Source organism: Aotus nancymaae, unplaced genomic scaffold, assembly GCF_030222135.1.
Source record: "Aotus nancymaae isolate 86718 unplaced genomic scaffold, 86718_ANA_hifiasm-v0.15.2.pri h1tg000022l_1, whole genome shotgun sequence".
Lineage (NCBI taxonomy): Eukaryota > Metazoa > Chordata > Mammalia > Primates > Aotidae > Aotus > Aotus nancymaae.
In genome coordinates, this window is record NW_026988435.1 from 39,793,559 (window position 1) to 39,812,682 (window position 19,124).

At 45.7% G+C, this 19,124-nt stretch overlaps 1 protein-coding gene across 3 annotated transcripts in view; it reads right to left on the reverse strand.

Moving 5' to 3' along the window:
• Positions 1 to 19,124, reverse strand: part of HLCS (holocarboxylase synthetase) — a 237,262-nt gene that overhangs the window by 6,844 nt on the left and 211,294 nt on the right. For all 3 annotated transcript variants that reach the window (XM_064380144.1, XM_064380142.1, XM_064380143.1), the window contains 4 exons: positions 14,833 to 14,900; positions 12,691 to 12,851; positions 4,341 to 4,455; positions 883 to 1,096 (listed from right to left, as the gene is read on the reverse strand). In XM_064380144.1, the coding sequence (XP_064236214.1) occupies positions 883 to 1,096; positions 4,341 to 4,455; positions 12,691 to 12,851; positions 14,833 to 14,900 (558 nt within the window). The remainder of the gene's footprint in view (positions 1 to 882; positions 1,097 to 4,340; positions 4,456 to 12,690; positions 12,852 to 14,832; positions 14,901 to 19,124) is intronic.

Consider the following 19,124-nt stretch of genomic DNA (forward strand, 5'->3'; position numbering starts at 1 on the left):
TAGTGAGCTATGATGGCACCACTGCACTCCAGCCTGGGTGACACAGCAAGACCCTCTCTTAAAAACAAAAAAAAGAATAGAAATAGAAAACAAATGGAAATTTAAAAAGTTTTTGAAAAGCTGCAGGCATGATGACACTTTCTGCTTAAATATTTTAGCATGAATCTCCTGAGAACAAGAACCTTCTACAAAATTGTAACAGCACTAACTATGACCGGTCAGGAAACTCGGCCTGGATACAATGACCTTATCTGCCATGTGGTCCGTGCTTGTGTCATTCCCACTGTCCAGGATCTATGATCACACACTTTACATTTAGATGGCATGTCTCTTTAGTCTTCTCTAACCCCAAACAATTTGCCCACTTTTTTTTGTCCAATTGCTTGTGTGAGGACATGACATTTTTGCAGGACACAGGCCTGCTGTCGTAACATCAGTGTGTGGTCCCCAGACTTCAGCTGCATGAGAATCTCCTGGAGCATCTGTTATGACACAGGATGCTGGCCTAGCCCTGGAGTTTCTGATGCTTGAGGCTGAGGCCTGCCTGGGGATCTCACTTTGAGAACCACTGTTACCTAGAAGGTTCGACAACTTAGATGTGTCAGATCGTTTCCTCACAGTTAGAACCAGATTAAACCAATGTTAAACTCTCTCACGGTTTTTGGTTCTTCCCACTGCACCCCACCAGGAGGCATAAGATGTCAGTTTGCTCCATTACTGGTGATGCTAACTTGGTCAAGATGGTGTCCATGCGGTTTCTCCAGCAGAGGCACAGAAGACAATCATTTGGACCACTGCTCAGCCCCTCATTTTAAGACTGAACTACTGATACTAAGGTACTAATGAAGGAGTTGAAAAGAATGAACAAGAGCCAGCACTGACCTGTGGACCCAGTATCTGTAATAAAGGGGAAGGACGCTGTTGGGCCCTTTGTCCTGAAATGCATCGATCAGTTTCTCCAGCACAGTCAAGACTCTGGCGATGAGATAATCGGCTCGTAAGGGCTTCAGTGCTGCCGAGCGTTGCTTATTGTATTCTGTGATGAGGTCGTTGATGCAGATGGTAGGGTTACTGTTCGTCACATTAAATCCACAGCCTGGACAAAACAAACAATTGAGCAGCTCAACCTGCTGACGGCACCACACATTCCTTTCTGCCACCTGGGAAAAGTGACAGTCCTGTCAACTCCCTGCTTCCTTGTCCTCCTCTAGCCACTTGAAGAGTGACTTCTATCTTTCTGTCCTTCTTTTACTATTCTTGTTCAAGCTAAAATCATCTCAGCCTTACTGCAAAGAAGAAGTTGGGAAAAAAGAAAGCCACATTTGATTCCGTTTAATTCAATAGAAACTATTAAATATGGGACAAAACGTATGAGTGTTGCCTCTGGAATAAGTGGTCTACCAAGCATTGTAGCTCTGTCCTGAGCCCAATCTAGAAGAAAATCTCTTCTTTCTTCTCCTACTTGAATAACAGATCACATGGTTGAAAACGGAGTTGTATGAATTGTATTCAGGACTTGGGGAGTAAACTCTGGATTCAGACATTTCAAACCTTGATCATGGCATAACCCTAGATTGCATGTTTTACTACTTTCTCCTTGGAAGTCTTTGGTGCTAAGGTTACGCTGTTGGCAAGACACTGACCCACGCTCAGTGGCGTTTTTACAGGCTCCTAAACCAAGGCTTCACAAGAGTTCCTGGGGCGGTGTCTGAACAGGCTTCTCTGTGCAGTTACTTAACACCACTATCCGCTCAGGGAGAGGCTGTGTCTTCAGAACAGCTGACCTTCAGTATTCAGCAGGGCCCTGAATCGACCTGCAAGAGGTCTTCAGTAAGAAACGAAATACTGAAAAAACTAAGCAGTAAGAAAACTACCCTGTTTTCAGTGACTCCAAGAAAAAAATCCCCAAGACATTCGCCTCAGACAGAACGATGCCATTTCTAACAACAGCACTCTGCGGCAAGTGCTCGGCCATTTCCAGTGTGAAGGGAAGGACTGAATGGTCTCAGATCTGAAAACAATACACTGGCTATTAAAATACAAAGCAATGTCAGTTACCTCCGGAAAAAACCAAGTAACTACAGCAACAGAGCAGAATTTGCAGTTCATTCATTCATTCATTCATTCATTCATTCAATACAAACAATATCTGAAGCGCTTGCTGAAGGTAAGGCATTAAATTAAGTGCTATACAGCACTGAAAACTCTCCCCTGCATTCAGAATGCGGGAATTCCCAGGATGAATAGCAACACTGACTACTGGCAACAAAGGCTATGTCCTAAGGACCAGTGGGCACCCCTGCTGGCTACTCTGAATCCCCAAAGTCAGAGACCCCATCCCATGGCCTTCAGAATTCAATAAAAGCTATGAATTCTCACCAAAGGAAAATGTTATTCCGCTACTTTTTTTAAATTTATTCATTTATTTTTTGAGACAGGGTCTCACTCCCGTTGCCCAGACTGGAGTGCAATGGCGTGATCCTAGCTCGCCGCAGCCTCAGCCTCCTGAGCTCAGGTGATTCTCCTATCTCAGCCTCCCAAGGGGCTGGGACTACAGGCATGCGCCACCATGCCCAGCTAATTTTTTGTATTTTTAGTGGAGACAGTGTTTCGCCATGTTGCTCAGGCTGGTCTCAAACTCCTAGACTCAAACAATCCACCCACCTCAGCCTCCCAAAGTGCTGGGATTGCAGGTATGAGCCACCACACCCGGCCTATTTTTTATTTTTGAGACAGGGTCTCACTCTGTTACCCAGAATGGAGTGTAGTGGCTCAATCAGAGCTCACTGTGGCCTTGAACTCCCGGGCTCAAGTGATGCTCCTGCCTCAGTCTCGCAAGCAGCTGGGATTATGAGCTCAAGTCACTACGTCTGGCCTTCGCTTACCCCATGCTGATCATCCATGAGCCTCCTTGTTATCTGGCCCCTACCTAGGAATCTCTGCATCAACTGCAATTATTCACTTAAGGATAGGAAATGGAGGAGGCTGGCGTGGTGGCTCACGCCTGTAATCCCAACACTTTGGGAGGCCGACATGGGTGAATCATGAGGTCAGGAGTTCGAGACCAGCCTGGCCAACATAGTGAAACCCCATCTCTACTAAAAATATCAAACAATTAGCTGGGCATGGTGACATGTACCTGTAATCCCAGCTACTCAGGAGGCTGATGCAAGGAGAATCACTTAAACTTGGGAGGTGGAGGTTGCAGTGAGCCAAGATCATTCTTTTTTGCAATTCTGGAATTGCACTGCATTCCAGGCCAGGCAACAGCACAAGACTCCATCTCAAAAAAAAAAAAAAAAAAAATGGAGCTTTAAGGGTATGAAGTAGCTTGCCCAGAGTGACACTGCCCCTTGGTGGCAGAGCTGGTAACACAGGCCTGTATTCCCTGGCTGGCACTTGGAACACACGGTTACATGTTTTTTGACCATTGCTGATTTCTGAACACAGATAAGGGTTGACTGCCACAGAGTGAAGCTGATGACTGGATGGCTAGGAACCTAAAGACTTCTCAGGTTGCCTCTGAATCCATCTTTCTGCCTGAGTTAGATGTGTTAAAGTGAAACAGGGATTCTTTACCCCACCCGGACCAGCCTGGAGCTTCTTCTGAAGGTTCAAATGATGGCAACTCTTTCATGGCCTGGGAAGGTCACAATAAGAATGCAAGACACCAGGATAACTTTTTAGAAATTAACTTGGGCCGGGCGCAGTGGTTCACGTCTGTAATCCCAGCACTTTGGGAGGCTGAGGCGGGTGGATCATGAGGTCAAGAGATCGAGACCATCTTGGCCAACATGGTGAAACTGTCTCTACTAAAAATACAAAATTTAGCTGGGCGTGGTGGCACATACCTGTAATCCTAGCTACTTGGGAGGCTGAGGCAGGAGAATCACTTAAACCTGGGAGGCGGAGGTTGCAGTGAGCCAAGATCGCACCACTGCACTCCAGCCTGGCAGAGACTCAGTCTCAAAAAAAAAAAAATTAACTTTTCTTTTTCTTATTACAGAATGGTACGTTAAATGTTCATTTTCACCATTTCAAATTCGATGAGTAGCAGGAGTGTGGAAGGATGTGATATCACTTTGATGTGAGTGATCACATCACATTTGCTTTGATGTGATACCACTTTGGTGCTTTCCATGGTCACACACAGCAAATGCTAAACTCTGTGAAGTGCTTTCGACCAATCTCCCTGCATCTATATCCTGCTCCAAAACTACAAGACTCAAAGTAATCTCATGTGATAATCTGCTCTTGCCAATGTAGGCATGCATAAACCGTTTTTATTTTTATCGTTTTATCAATCTAAAAATGCTGGCAGAAAGGTTTTAGAAACTTACCAATAAGTATATAAAATGTTTCTCCCATGAGCGTTGAGTTAACCAGAACTCCGCCGAGCTTCATGAGGTCACTGTAATAAATATCGTTGGGCCACTTCACTCGTAAGTTGATATCCTAAAGGGAAATCTGCACATTAATTAAGCAGTCTCAGGACACAAAGGGCCCAGGCAAGTCACTGAGCTAAGGGAAGATAAGCAGAAGCTAAGGTGGCATGGACCTCGTCCTCCCCTCTTTTTCAGATAGCCAATCACTTCTTTGGGACAATCCAGTATTGAAGTGCCTCTTGGGGCTAGGAGGTAAGGTAAAATACCTGAAGAACATGGTCTGCATAAACCCCAGCATTCTTCCCCACCCCTCAGCACCATTTCTCATCATCCAAAACACTTTCTGAAGATGACTACCTTGTAAATTAATTCATTATGTCAGTGTCAACCATCACCACCACCATGGAGTAGCTAACTAACGTGCTAGGGCAGAGGGTGGAGAGAATAGTAATCTCAGGGTGCGTCTCCCTTCAGGAACCCGTGCTTGAGAGACAAAGATGGCCCTGAATTAACCAAGGTCATAAAAGGCAGGTAGAAATGTCTTAAGTACACTGCTGTGGGCAGGGTGCGGTGGCTCACGCCTGCAATCCTAGCACTTTGGGAGGCCGAGGCGGGCAGATCACGAAGTCAGGAGTTCGAGACCAGTCTGGCCAGCATAGTGAAACCCCGTCTCTACTGAAAATACAAAAAATTAGCTGGGTGTGGTGGTGTATGCCTGTAATCCCAGCTACTTGGGAGGCTGAGGCAGGAGAATTGCGTGGACCTGGGAGGCAGAGGTTAGAGTGAGCCAAAATCGCGTCATTGCACTCCAGCCCAGGTGACAGTGCAAGACTCCATCTCAAAAAAAAAAAAAAAAAGAATGCTGTGAAGACGCAGAGGAGTAATTCACTTTAACAAAGCCTTCAATAAATCCAGGAGCTGGTTTTTTGAAAAGATCAACAAAATAGACAGACCACTAGCCAGACTAATAAAAAAGAAAAGAGAGAATAACCAAATAGATGCAGTAAAAAATGATAAGGGGGATATCATCACAGATGCCAGAGAAATTCAAGCCATCATCAGAGATTATTACAAACAACTCTATGCACATAAACTAGAAAACCTGGAAGAAATGGATAAATTTCTGGACAGTTGCCTCCTCCCAAGCCTAAACCAGGAAGAAGTTGAAACCCTGAATAGACCAATAACAAGGTCTGAAGTCGAGGCAGCAATTAAGAGCCTACCACCCAAAAAAAGCCCAGGTCCAGATGGGTTCACAGCCGAATTCTACCAGACATACAAAGAGGAACTGGTACCATTCCTACTGAAACTATTTCAAATAATCCAAAAAGAAGGAATCCTTCCCAAATCATTTTATGAGACCAACATCATCCTAATACCAAAACCCGGCAGAGACTCAACAAGAAAAGAAAATTACAGGCCAATATCCATGATGAACATAGATGCAAAAATCTTCAATAAAATACTGGCAAACCGATTGCAACAGCACATCAAAAAGCTTATCCACCATGATCAAGTAGGATTCATCCCGGGGATGCAAGGCTGGTTCAATATACGCAAGTCTATAAATGTAATTCACCACATAAACAGAACCAAAGACAAAAACCACATGATTATCTCAATTGATGCAGAGAAGGCCTTCAACAAAATTCAACAGCCCTTTATGCTAAAAACTCTCAATAAACTAGGTATCGACGGAACGTACCTCAAAATAATAAAAGCTATTTATGACAAACCAACAGCCAATATCATACTGAATGGGCAAAAACTGGAAGCATTCCCTTTGAAATCGGGCACTAGACAAGGATGCCCTCTCTCACCACTCCTGTTCAATATAGTACTGGAAGTTCTAGCCAGAGCAATCAGACAAGAAAAAGAAATAAAGGGTATTCAATTAGGAAAGGAGGAAGTCAAATTGTCTCTATTTGCAGACGACATGATTGTATATCTAGAAGACCCTATCATCTCAGCCCAAAATCTCCTGAAACTGATAAGCAACTTCAGCAAAGTCTCAGGATACAAAATCAATGTGCAAAAATCACAAGCATTCCTATACACCAATAATAGACTTAAAGAGAGCCAAATCAAGAACGAACTGCCATTCACAATTGCTACAAAGAGAATAAAATACCTAGGAATACAACTAACAAGGAACGTAAAGGACCTCTTCAAGGAGAACTACAAACCACTGCTCAACGAAATAAGAGAGGACACAAACAGATGGAGAAACATTCCATGTTCATGGTTAGGAAGAATTAATATCGTGAAAATGGCCATACTGCCCAAAGTAATTTACAGATTCAACGCTATCCCCATCAAGCTACCAATGACCTTCTTCACAGAACTGGAAAAAACCACCTTAAACTTCATATGGAACCAAAAGAGAGCCCGCATAGCCAAGTCAATTCTAAGCAAAAAGAACAAAGCAGGAGGCATCACACTACTGGACTTCAAACTCTACTACAAGGCTACGGTAATCAAAACAGCATGGTACTGGTACCAAAACAGAGATATAGACCAATGGAACAGAACAGAGGCGTCAGAGGCGACACAACATATCTACAACCACCCGATCTTTGACAAACCTGATAAAAACAAGCAATGGGGAAAGGATTCCCTGTTCAATAAGTGGTGTTGGGAAAAATGGCTAACCATATGCAGAAAGCAGAAACTCGACCCCTTCCTGACACCTTACACTAAAATTGACTCCAGATGGATTAAAGACTTAAACATAAGGCCTAACACCATAAAAACACTAGAAGGAAACCTAGGCAAAACCATTCAGGACATAGGCGTAGGCAAGGACTTTATGACCAAAACACCAAAAGCATTGGCAACAAAAGCCAAAATAGACAAATGGGACCTAATCAAACTCCACAGCTTCTGCACGGTGAAAGAAACAGTCAATAGAGTGAATCGGCAACCAACAGAATGGGAAAAAATTTTTGCAGCCTACCCATCTGACAAAGGGCTGATATCCAGAATTTACAACGAGCTAAAAAAGATTTACAAGAAAAAAACAAACAAGCCCATTCAAAAATGGGCGAAGGATATGAACAGATACTTTACAAAAGAAGACATACAAGAGGCCAACAAACATATGAAAAAATGCTCATCATCACTGGTCGTTAGAGAAATGCAAATCAAAACTACATTGAGATACCATCTCACGCCAGTTAGAATGGCGAACATTAAAAAATCTGGAGAAAATAGATGCTGGAGAGGATGTGGAGAAATAGGAACACTTTTACACTGTTGGTGGGAGTGTAAATTAGTTCAACCACTGTGGAAAACAGTGTGGCGATTCCTCAAGGACCTAGAAATAGAAATTCCATTTGACCCAGCAATCCCATTACTGGGCATATATCCAAAGGATTATAAATCGTTCTACTATAAGGACACATGCACACGAATGTTCATTGCAGCACAGTTTACAATAGCAAAGACCTGGAACCAACCCAAATGCCCATCGATGATAGACTGGACAGGAAAAATGTGGCACATATACACCATGGAATATTATGCAGCCATTAAAAATGAGGAGTTCGCGTCCTTTGTAGGGACGTGGATGAACCTGGAAACCATCATTCTCAGCAAACTGACACAAGAACACAAAACCAAACACCACATGTTCTCACTCATAGGAGGGTGTTGAACAAGGAGAACACATGGACACAGGGAGGGGAGCACTATACACGGGGGTCTGATGCGGGGGAGTGGGGGGGACAGCGGGGGGGGGGAGTTGGGGAGGGATAGCATGGGGAGAAATGCCAGATATGGGTGAGGGGGAGGGAGGCAGCAAATCACACTGCCATGAATGCACCTATGCAACATCTTTGCATGTTTTTCACATGTACCCCAAAACCTAAAATGCAATTAAAAAAAAAAAAAATCTAATCCATAAAAATAAAAAATAAAAAAAAAACAAAAAAAAACAAAGCCTTGCAGAACTGCTAATGGTCCCCTGGGGTAATGGAAATTGACTTGTCAGGTGGCCTATTGCCTCTGCATCTTGAATAGTGTGGTCTGGGGGGGCTCTGCCTGTCATCAGCTCACAGAATAGACCAAGAGTGGACAGTGTCTTGAACGAGGCCACCCAGACCTCTGCCTATCCACTGTGACTCTGAAGTTGGGACACAGAGACTAGATTAGCTGAGTGGGTGTCAGAACCAGCGGGTCTTCTAAAGCTGGGGCTGGCAGCCAGGCTGTGCCATGGGTGGGTGAAGGAAGCCTATCTGGAGATGTGAGGCTGGAAGAGAACATTCAGCAAAATAAAGCTCAGGGACCAGAGAGTAGCCGATGGCCTCCAAGTTCCATGGGGCTGGTCTTCCCGCATCGCGGGCCAGGCATGGCCCTGAGCCCCTTCTCAGCACTAGTCAACATGTTACTTACACCCAGCCCGCGTGTTGGTGCTAGCCCATCCCTAGGGAACACAGGGAGAAACGGAAGCTTAGAGCGATTATGTGGCTTGCCTGAGGTTCTATCACTTGAAAGCTGCAGAGCTGAGATTCAAACCTTTCTGGTGATGAATCCTATGCTATGCGGCCTGTTGCTTCCATGAAATCCCCTTCCTCCTTCCAACAGGCTTTCTTTTGACCTTGGCCAGTTAGAGCATATTAGAAGCTCATCTGCTCTAAAACAGCAGTTCAGGCTGAGAAAAAAATGCAGGAATAGGAGGGGCACAGAAGAACCAAAAGTCTAAGTCAGTAAAGTATGGGGTTTGCAATGACCCTGAACTGATAAACAGCTTCAAGTTTTTTTCTCTCTAGAACGGGGATTCCCATTGGGAGGGGTGGATTTGGCAATACTGGGAGACTTACTTGGTTGTCACAGCCTGAGGGAGTGCTACTGGCATCTAAAGAGTAGAGGCCGCGGATGCTGATACAACCTTTAAGGCACAGGTCACCCCGACGACAAAGACGCCAGGACCCACATATCAATTGTGCCAGGCTGAGAAAGTCTTCTCTAGGAAACCTGTGACTGGAAGACTCTGCTCTTCGTCACTGCCCCCGGTTCCCTTTCCTGCTCCTCTCTCGCCTTCTCGCATCGCCCTGTGCCTACCACGTGGCCAGGGGAATGAGCCCCTGCCTTGGCAGCGGGAGGGCACCTGTGGAGTTCCCAGAGCTGTCAAGCTCCTCCACCATGTGCGCAGCCGCTGGTGCCTGGCGGGCCCTGCACGTGGGCTCCAGCTCGCCTTCACATCTTCAAATCACATCAGTTCATGAAGTAGCTTGTGAAACTCTGGGTTCTCATGCAGGTAAACAGGACTAACATTTCCAGATGAAGAGGAGGGCTGTGTGTTTATTTTTCATTTTCCCAATCATGTATTCCAACAGTTGCTGTGATCCTCCCACGTAGAAAAGACCAAAATGAAACAAATCCTGGTTTGAAGAGTGGCTAACTTCATGGGAGATGGAACAGGAGCACACATCACTCCTCTTCAAAGCCACACACGGTGGATACCATAAAAGAGGCTTAAACATTGCAAATGCTGTCCAGTACTGGAGGAAAGAGCTGGAAGGAGCTGGAGGGTCTGAGAATGAAGTAGAGCTGGGCCTTAAGGATGAACAGAATTTTAAGAAGCAAAGAGAGCAGGGGGCAGGGATGCATGGGTGGAGGGAGGGTGGAGGAGGGTGCCGGGCCCAGAGGGACTTCACAGACAGAAGAAAGAGCAGGAGTGAGAACGGACAGCCCAAGGCAGGCTCTGGAAGGAAGGCCCAGGCACCAGCAGCCGCGCATGTGGAGGAGGAGCTTGACAGCCCTGGGAACTCCACAGGTACCCTCCTGCCTCTGGAAGGAATGTCCCAGTGAGGCCGCCGTGGGTCTGGGGAGGGTGGTCACGATTTGTGTGCTGAAGGCGACATCTGGTTAGGGACCAGTTGGGGCCCTAGTGAACGCCATAACAAAAATGAACTCCAAACAACAGGGGCCTGTTTCAATCATCTAGTAGCTGCACTGTGTCAGCTAACTTGGCTATGTTAAAAAAGAAACCCAATTCAAAATCAAACATCCCATCACACAGGTGAGGTGGGCGGCTGACTGTGGAAGAGGGGAAGAACACTGGTACAAGCTTCTTAAGGACCACAAATTCCCCCAACCCCATTCACCGCTGAAGGCGAGCTTCCCACTTCCATCCTGGCCCCCAGCACCTGGCACAGGCAACCTCTGTGCACAGCAGGCCCTCAAAGAATGCTCGCTAAGGGAACTATGGGATCTAAGGTCAAAGTCAAGGCCATGAAGAAGCTAAACAGACCAAACAGTCTCATTTAACGTTCTCAGCTCAGTGTTTGTTTTACTTATTTTCCTAAGACTAACCTGTTGCTAGAGTTAAAGGTAATTTCTCCCATTTTAATTATTGCTATTATTATTTTTTGATAAGGATTCTCACTCTGTTGCCCAGACTGGAGTGCAATGGCATGATCTCGGCTCACTGCAACCTCCGCCTCCCGGATTCAAGCGATTCCTGTGCCTCAGTCTCCTGAGTATCTGGGATTACAGGTACCTGCCACCATTAGCCATGCAGGCTAATTTTGTGTTTTTAGTAGAGATGGGGTTTCGCCATGTTGGCCAGGCTGGTCTTGAACTCATTTCAGGTGTGAGGCACCAAGCCTGGCCAGGACTTTCTCATTGATGGCTTTCTGCTAGACAGAATGCACAGCTCAGGTGCTAAAGGCCAGGCACCTGAAGCCCTGTAACGGTGTAATACCCTCAAACCATCAGACATGCCAGGATGCTGGGTGCAGGGTAGTAAACGTCTGTTTCTGCGATGTGATGTAATACAAGAAACAGAGACGTCAGCATTGACTACATCTGTGGAATACCGAAAATTCATACACAGTGACTATGAGGGCATGGCCACATCACAGAGGGATTTGAGGGGCTGTGGGGAGGACTGTTACTTCAAGGAAATGATGACACGGCCTCCAAGTGTCCCTTGAGAGTCACGCTCCTAACATCTTGCTTCAGGAATCAATCCAATTGTGCCTCTTTAGCCCGACATAGAGCTGCTGGGGGAGGGAGGCAGGCATCTCCTCTTTATATCCATATGAAATTCTTCCAGGAACATTTAGGAGGGGGCTATGGGAAGTGAAGCCCGACTACGGAAGGAAATGCTTCAGTCACTGGGTTAATTGTTCCCTCTTGCTTGTCTTTTTAATAATTGACAACAAAGCATCCAGGAGTAATGAGCAAGCAGGCACACGGGTCCTAACAGCTGGGGGAAGACAGCCCCAAGTGGACCTGCACATTGTGCTTGGCCAACGGTGGACAAAGGATGGCTCCGCTAGAGCACAGATCTGGTAAACGGAGGTAGGAAATGAGAAAGGTTTTCAGGTCCCAGAATAACCCTTTTCTTTTTTTTTCTTTTTTTGAGATGGAGTTTTGCTCTTGCTGCCCAGGCTGGAATGCAATGGCCCAATCTCAGCTCACCACAGCCTCTGCCTCATGGGTTCAAGCGATTCTCCTGCCTCAGCCTCCCGAGTAGCTCAGATTACAGGCATGCGCCACTATGCTCGGCTAATTTTGTATTTTTAGTGCAAACAGGGTTTCTCCATGTTGGTCAGGCTGCTCTCTAACTCCCGACCTCTGGTGATCTGCCTCCCAATGTGCTGTGATTACAGGTAAAAGCTGCGCCCGGCCCCCTTTTCAACAGAAAATGCAGATGAATAACTTCCATCCAGTCCAATCAAAAACATCCAGTGCTTCAATCAAAAAACAAACATGGCCAGGCGTGGTGGCTCAGGCCTATAATCCCAGCACTTTCGGAAGCTGAAGCGAGCAGATTGCTTGAGCTCAGGAGTTTAAGACCAGCATGGGCAACATGGTGAAACCCCGTCTCTACTAAAAATACAAAAAAGTAGCCAGGCATGGTGGTGTGCACCTATGGCCCCAGCTACACAGGAGGCTGAGGTGTGAGGATTGCTTACGCCCGAGAGGTGGAGGTTGCAGTGAGCCGAGATAGTGCCACTGCACTCCAGCCTGGGTGACAGAGTGAGACCCTGTATCAATTTAAAAAAATAAATGAACTCTACCACCAAAAACTAAAGCATAGCCCTCATCACGCTGTTTGAGAAATCTGAAAAACTGGGCAGAAAGGGAGCTCTGCGGAATGAATGCATTCGGGCAAGCCTGAAGCAGCATTAGCACCTGGTGCTGCTCTTACAACTCCGAGAGCACACTGCCACCAGCTGTGCAAAGGGTAGGGTGAGGTTCTACATTCACCAGTTATGGAAGCACGTGCTACACACAAGAATAGGCCGGATTCTAAATGCATCACGGACGTGAGGGGAGACTGAACTGTACCTACCTGATACCCGGGAATGGACCTCACTGCTTCCACGACAGCCACGGACATCAGATGCTGGACAAACGGGATCCTCTGTCCCAGCTGGGATCTCAGTGGGATGGAGATGAGCAGAGTAGACAGGGCGCATCCCGTGGGGCTCAGCCACGCATTCCTTCCCCGTCCTGGAACACACACCGCAGTGGGAAACACACTACCTCGCCACGTGGACAGACGCAGACACGCATCATGCCAGGACCACACATTGAAGAGAAATCCCACTTAAATAAAGCTGGACTTATTACAATGCTTGAATATTCTGGGCTTAACTCAATAAAAGAAAAGCTTTTTAAAATCGGAAGCTCTGTGGCTGAAAAAGTTTCCAACCATTAGCATAACATTTTGCTTCTGTGAGCCTATCATTTGTGCCTTGATGACTCAGAGTCTTAAGTGTCTGAACGTGACTACAAGTTTAATTCCCACCGTATAGTCCTGAAGGCAAACACAAAGACATTGGGAAACTGAGCTGAATCTATACAGATCCATGAGAGGTCCTGGAAGCCACTGTTTAGAAGTAATTCCTATTGTGGCGATGGTTGCACAGTCCAGCAAATATGCTATTAAATAATAGCCACAGAGCTGTATACTTTATTTATTTATTTTTATTATTATTTTTTAAGGTGGAACCAGGTTGGAGTGCAGTATGTGTGATCTCAGCGCACTGCAACCTCTGCCTCCCGGTTCAAGCAATTCTCCTGCCTCAGCCTCCCAAGTAACTGGGATTAAGGTACTCAACACCATGCCCAGGTAATTTTTGTATTTTTAATAGAGACAGGGTTTCATCATGTTAGCCAAGCTGGTCTTGAACTGGCCTGTGATCTGCCCACCTTGGCTTCTCAGAGGTGAGCTACCACGCCAGCCAAAGCTGTATGTATACTTTAAATGGAGGAGTTCTGTTTCAATAAAGCTGTTTAAAAAGGGATTCCTGATATTAACTGTGTTATTACTTCTCTTTCTTCTTCTTTTTTTAAAGAGATGGGATCTTGCTCTGTTGCCTAGGCCGGAATGCAGTGGTGCGATTACAGCTCACTGGGCTCAAGTGATGCTCCCACCTCAGGGTCCCAGGTAGCTGGGACTACAGGTGAGTACTACCACACCTAGCCAATTTTTGTATTTTTTAAAGAGGTGGGTCTTGCTAAGTTGCCCCAGCTGGTCTTGAACTCCTGGGCTCAAGTGATCTTCTGCCTCAACCTCCCAAAGTGCTGGGATTATAGGCATGAGCCACCGTGCCTGGCCTACTTTTCTTAAAATTGAAGTTAGAAAAATAGAAGAATCCAAATGAGAGGAAGAGTTCATCAAAGTTCTTCTAGAACGTCTTTAAAGAAAAATCCACATATGGAGATCCATAGCTTCTGATAAAAAGATTTTTTTTTCCCATTTGAATTATGTTCAAAAGACACGTTCAAGAGAAAGAAGTGAGAACAGCAGATTTCTTATTTCTTTGGTTCTTATGAAAAAGTCGTAAGAGTCTATGACAGAAGTACATTTGGGTGGGTGTGGCACTGGCTAGGGGCAGGGAGGGGCTGTGCCCCGGGAGCAGCCCCTGTACAGGGTCAGACCCCGGACGGGTCTGGGAGGATGTGGGCTCTCGCCTCCGGGATCTGCAGGTGGTGATCCCTGGGCAGCGCTCTGCTTCTCTGTGGTCACTGTGTGAATGGGCATGGTGCACAGCCTACCACATACATGCAAGGCCAGAGCCAGCTAGGGTGGGAACCAGCACACAAAAGGCCTCCCACGTGATGCTTAGTACAGACACAGAAGGCTCCTTATGGAGAACTTTCAGGAAAATAAAATGTCTCTAGAAAACAGCGACGATCCACAGATTGTGAAGCTCAGAATTCACGTAGGTCACATTTGCCATCACAGGCAAACTCCCAGTGATTCATAAGCATTATGATCTGAAGAGAGCACTTTAGTTCTACTAAGGCTGAACCTTCTGATACTCCTTCCCTCTTCCTCTTCATTCCAGGTGGTTATAAACATAGACACTACTTCTAACTTGAGTCCCCAGATGATCAGCACATGCATTCAATGTGCTCCTGGGCCACAGGAGTTGCAGAGTTTAGAAAACAAAAGTAACAACAATGATAACAAAGGATGACTGACCTTTGCCCTGGGTCTGCCGGGCCGCGATCGCTATTAAGCCCATTTCCTGCGGCATCTGAAACATCAACCTGTGAACGGGAGAGAGACTGGTCAGGCCGGACATGGACACACATGCGGGCACCAACGACTCACACAGGAGGGACATCATTTACGTGCATCTGTGGGTGTGTAGCCACGAAGGGCCAACTTTGGTTTCCACTGGCCTTCAGGAACGTAGAGCCAGGAGGGATATCACCCTCCTTTCTAACCTCAGTGTGAGAATAAAAAGAGATGAAGAAAGCACCTTTTAACATCAAAAAAGAGCATGGGAGGGGGCATGTGTACCTGCCTGAGCCGGAACTCCATTTATGTAAGACTCGGTTAGATCATATTTCATCAGAATATCCTACCACGTCCTTTCTCCCCCCACCCCCAATGTGTGTACCTTCTTCAAGTGACAACTAGCAATTCCTGACATTTGTTCCTACTTAGGGTGCATTTCTGTTCGAACACTAGAACACAATCATAACAGAAGTTTCTGATTATTCAGAAAACCAATATGGTGGCAATAAAGCCGTTTAAAAGACACACTATCCCCTGAGAACTAATTATGATTTAACTATGGTAAATAAATCCACACCTTCTGAGGACGCAGGAGAGCCCTGCATCATTTTAGCCTTCAGTCCTGCTTTTAAAATGGTTTCATTTAAAAGAATACGAACTTTCCTTTGGGGGACAGGTAGACAAGCATGCTACATCCCCACCAAACGAGTCGGTATTAACTTTTTTTCAAAAAAGGAAAGGAAAAAAATCGCACAAAAAAAACCCCACTCTGAGAATTTCCTGCAAGCTGCGCTCTCCCTGTTTTAACATCACAGTATCCCAGTGGGGCTGCCAAAAAAAAAAAAAAACCACACTGCAGTAGGACAGTTTCTCTCTGCACGCCTGGGAATTGCGCAACAGGTGCTGCGCAGGCGCAGTCCGAGGTAGGATTCATCAACAGAGCGAAGATCAGGTTTGGCCACTTTGTCAATGCAGATGAGAGGGCCTCTTTGATTCTTTTCTATTTGGAAGGAGGGGGGCGGCCAGGACAGGGATGCGGAAGAGATGGCATTTTGCAATAACATAAAGTCTCTAATAAGTCTCCAGGCTTCCACAGTGGCCCTGCTGAGGACAAAGGAGCTCTAAAGAAAGACCCCACTCTGAGAAGCTCATCATCCTCCCCTCCTGGCTACAGAAACTGGGAGGAACTTTACAAATGGCTGCAACTCGGTAAGAGAAGAAAAATACTTAAAAGCAGAAAAAAACAACAGTGTCCACTGTGCACCGATGGCTCACAGAGGTCCGTCTGATGGCGTATGCAGACCTCAGTTAGGACGGGGGGAATCCAGAAGACCCTTCACTTGTTAAAAAGATGTCAGGCCACACAGGGCAGGGGCTCGGCTGGTGAGACAGCTGTCTTCCCACACGGCTGCTGGCAGGCACAGGACGCTCTTGGGGAGCAGGCCGGCTTCGCCGCCCATGTGCCAGGCCCACTTCCATCTCACATGAAATACAGCTCAGAAGTATTTCTCTTGGACACCATGAATAACTCATTGAGATCGAGTGTGCTATACACCCCTGGGCTCCAAGAAGAAAGTGTCCTTTTCTTGTGTTGGACAGGCAGAAAATCCGAAGAAGGAGTCTTTGTCTGTGTGGGGAGTTAACATTGTCTTCCAGGAACCTCTGCTTTCTGGAGGGTCCAGCAACCCTTCACCTGGCTTCCTAAGGCCCAGGGCTCTCCAGGTGATGGGGCGGGGGCTGAGGGGATGATTTAGCACATTGTGAGCAGATTGCAAAGGCCATCTAGGCCGTTCTGTAAATAAACATGTAGACGGTAGACAGTCGTAGGCTATAGCCAGGGATAGTGATGGGAGGGGCAGGAAAAAGGTTGGTTCAGAAACCAAACACAGACTTCTAGAACAAAGAGAAATGATTAAGGGAACATATGCACTAAACTGCTAGAGGTTTGGCAGCAGTTAACAGGGCATATTAATGAGAAGAGGGAGTCTGTGTTGAAGGCCAAGAGGAAATTCTGCAAGGAGGGAGACAACAGGGGAAGGAGCTAATAATGCTCAGCTTCAGACAACTGGAGGCCGCCAGATTTATTTGCGCTATCTGAGATAACTCTGGGGCCAAACCGCACGGCTCGTGGTCAACAAAGCAGCATTTATAAACCTTGTCAATTCTGCATTTCTGAAAATGAAGCTGCTTGAGTTTGCTTTAGCAGAAAGGAGAGACCATAAATGCATTTCCATGCATCCTTAGTGGATGATGGCCTTACAAAAAGAAAAGGAAAAAAAAAAAGAGGGGGTTACATAATGATTACCTCCCTGACTCTGTATATTTTCCTTCCTTGCTGGCAAAGGTTGTGGAATAAAAGCTTTTTGTGAGTGGCAGCCGAGTGCATTCACTGTGGAACCAAGCGGCACTCAAGAAAAGCGCTCTGTTTTGTACTCTCGCGCTGAGTCTGAAACATCCAGAGCCCCCTAAGGGTCACTCTGCAAACAAGATAGCCTCCTGGCCACTAAAGACAGCCCAGTACCCACGGAGGCTCTGCCAGTGTCACTGCTCTGATTGTCACATGGTCCTTAATATCAAGCTTCAACGATTGAGACTAACCTAAAGACGGGCCAGCATGAATTAGCGAAAAATCCGAATGAACAAAAATGTAAATTGAGACCAAGTTCATCTGCTTCGGGGTTCTGAACCTAAGAAAATAGTCCACAATCACCACAGCCTGATAAAAGTAAAAATATAGAAATAACCTCACTGTTGTTAGGCAAACAGTTAAATAAATGGTGATATAGGAAGTCAGTGGAATAATTTGTAATCGAATTATTACAGTTATAAAGACTATATAGCAACGTGGAAGAAAGGCCTGCACTGGTATGTCAAATAAAAAAGCAGCATACAAACTATAGATACTTCTCTTTTTTTGAGACGTAGTGTCACTCTGTCGACCAGGATGGGGAGCACTGGCACGATCTCAGCTCACCGCAAACTTCATCTCCCAGGTCTAAGTGATTCTCCTGCCTCAGGCTCCTGAGCAGCTGAGATCACAGGCATGCACCACTATGCCCAGCTAATTTTTGTATTTTTAGTAGAGACAAGGTTTCATCATGTTGGTCAGGCTGGTCTTGAACTCCTGGCCTCAGTGATTCACCCATCTCAGCCTCCCAAAGTGCTGGGATTACAAGCGTGAGCCACCACACCTGGCCAAAAACTACATATACTTTTATTCCAAGTATGTAAAATTCAAAAAGGGCGGGTGATGATGGCTATATTAATGTAATCTAATTAATGATGGCTATATTAACAAAATGTTAATGATGGCCATTATAGAAAAAAACTTCTATATTAAGAAGTTTTTTTCTTTTATTTTGAAACTTTAATATGATTGGTAACCTTTTTTTCTTTTCCTTTTTTCTTTTGAGACAGGGTCTTATTCTGTCATCTCAGCTAGAGTGCAGTGACTCACTGTAGCCTGGACCTGCAGGGCTCAAGGGATCCTTCCACCTCAACTTCCCAAATAGCTGGGACTACTATGGGTTCATACCACCACGCCAGGCTAACTTTCGTATCTTTTGGTAGAGACAGGGTTTTGTTATGTTGCTCAGGCTGGATAACCTTTTGATTTAAAATTATTTTGAATTTTTTTGGAAAAAAGCATATTTCTGCATTTAGATATAATACTTATAATTGATTAATCATAAACATAGAATTTCTAAGAATAAGACCAAAAGGTCTGCTTTAAAAAGAAATAAGAGCTTATCTGATACTAACAAGGGAGCAGAAATTCTTAAAATCAGGCTGTTCAGATGCAATGATAGCCTTAAAAATGGTTCGCTTCCTGACCCAGTGACTGTGTTTCTACAGAATTGAATCCTAAGGAGGACCCAGACAGGGACACAAAATAATTCAGGGGCACAACTGTTCACCATGGTGTTAGCGACGCAGTGTGAAAAATCAGAAATAATCCCAGCATCCCACTGTTGAGGAATGAAAACACCCAGAGCATTCCCACATGCAAGCCTACCACACAGCCATCAGTAATGTGCACAGATGACCACTGGACACTTTCAGGTGATTTAATCAGGATACAAAATCCTACAGACAGCATGAGTCCAATAATGTTTTGAAATATAGTTTTAAAAATTATGACCAGGTGCAGTGGCTCACACCTGTAATCCTACCACTTTGGGAGGCCGAGGTGGGCAGATCACTTAAGGTCAGGAGTTCGAGACCAGCCTGGCCAACATGGTGAAACCCCA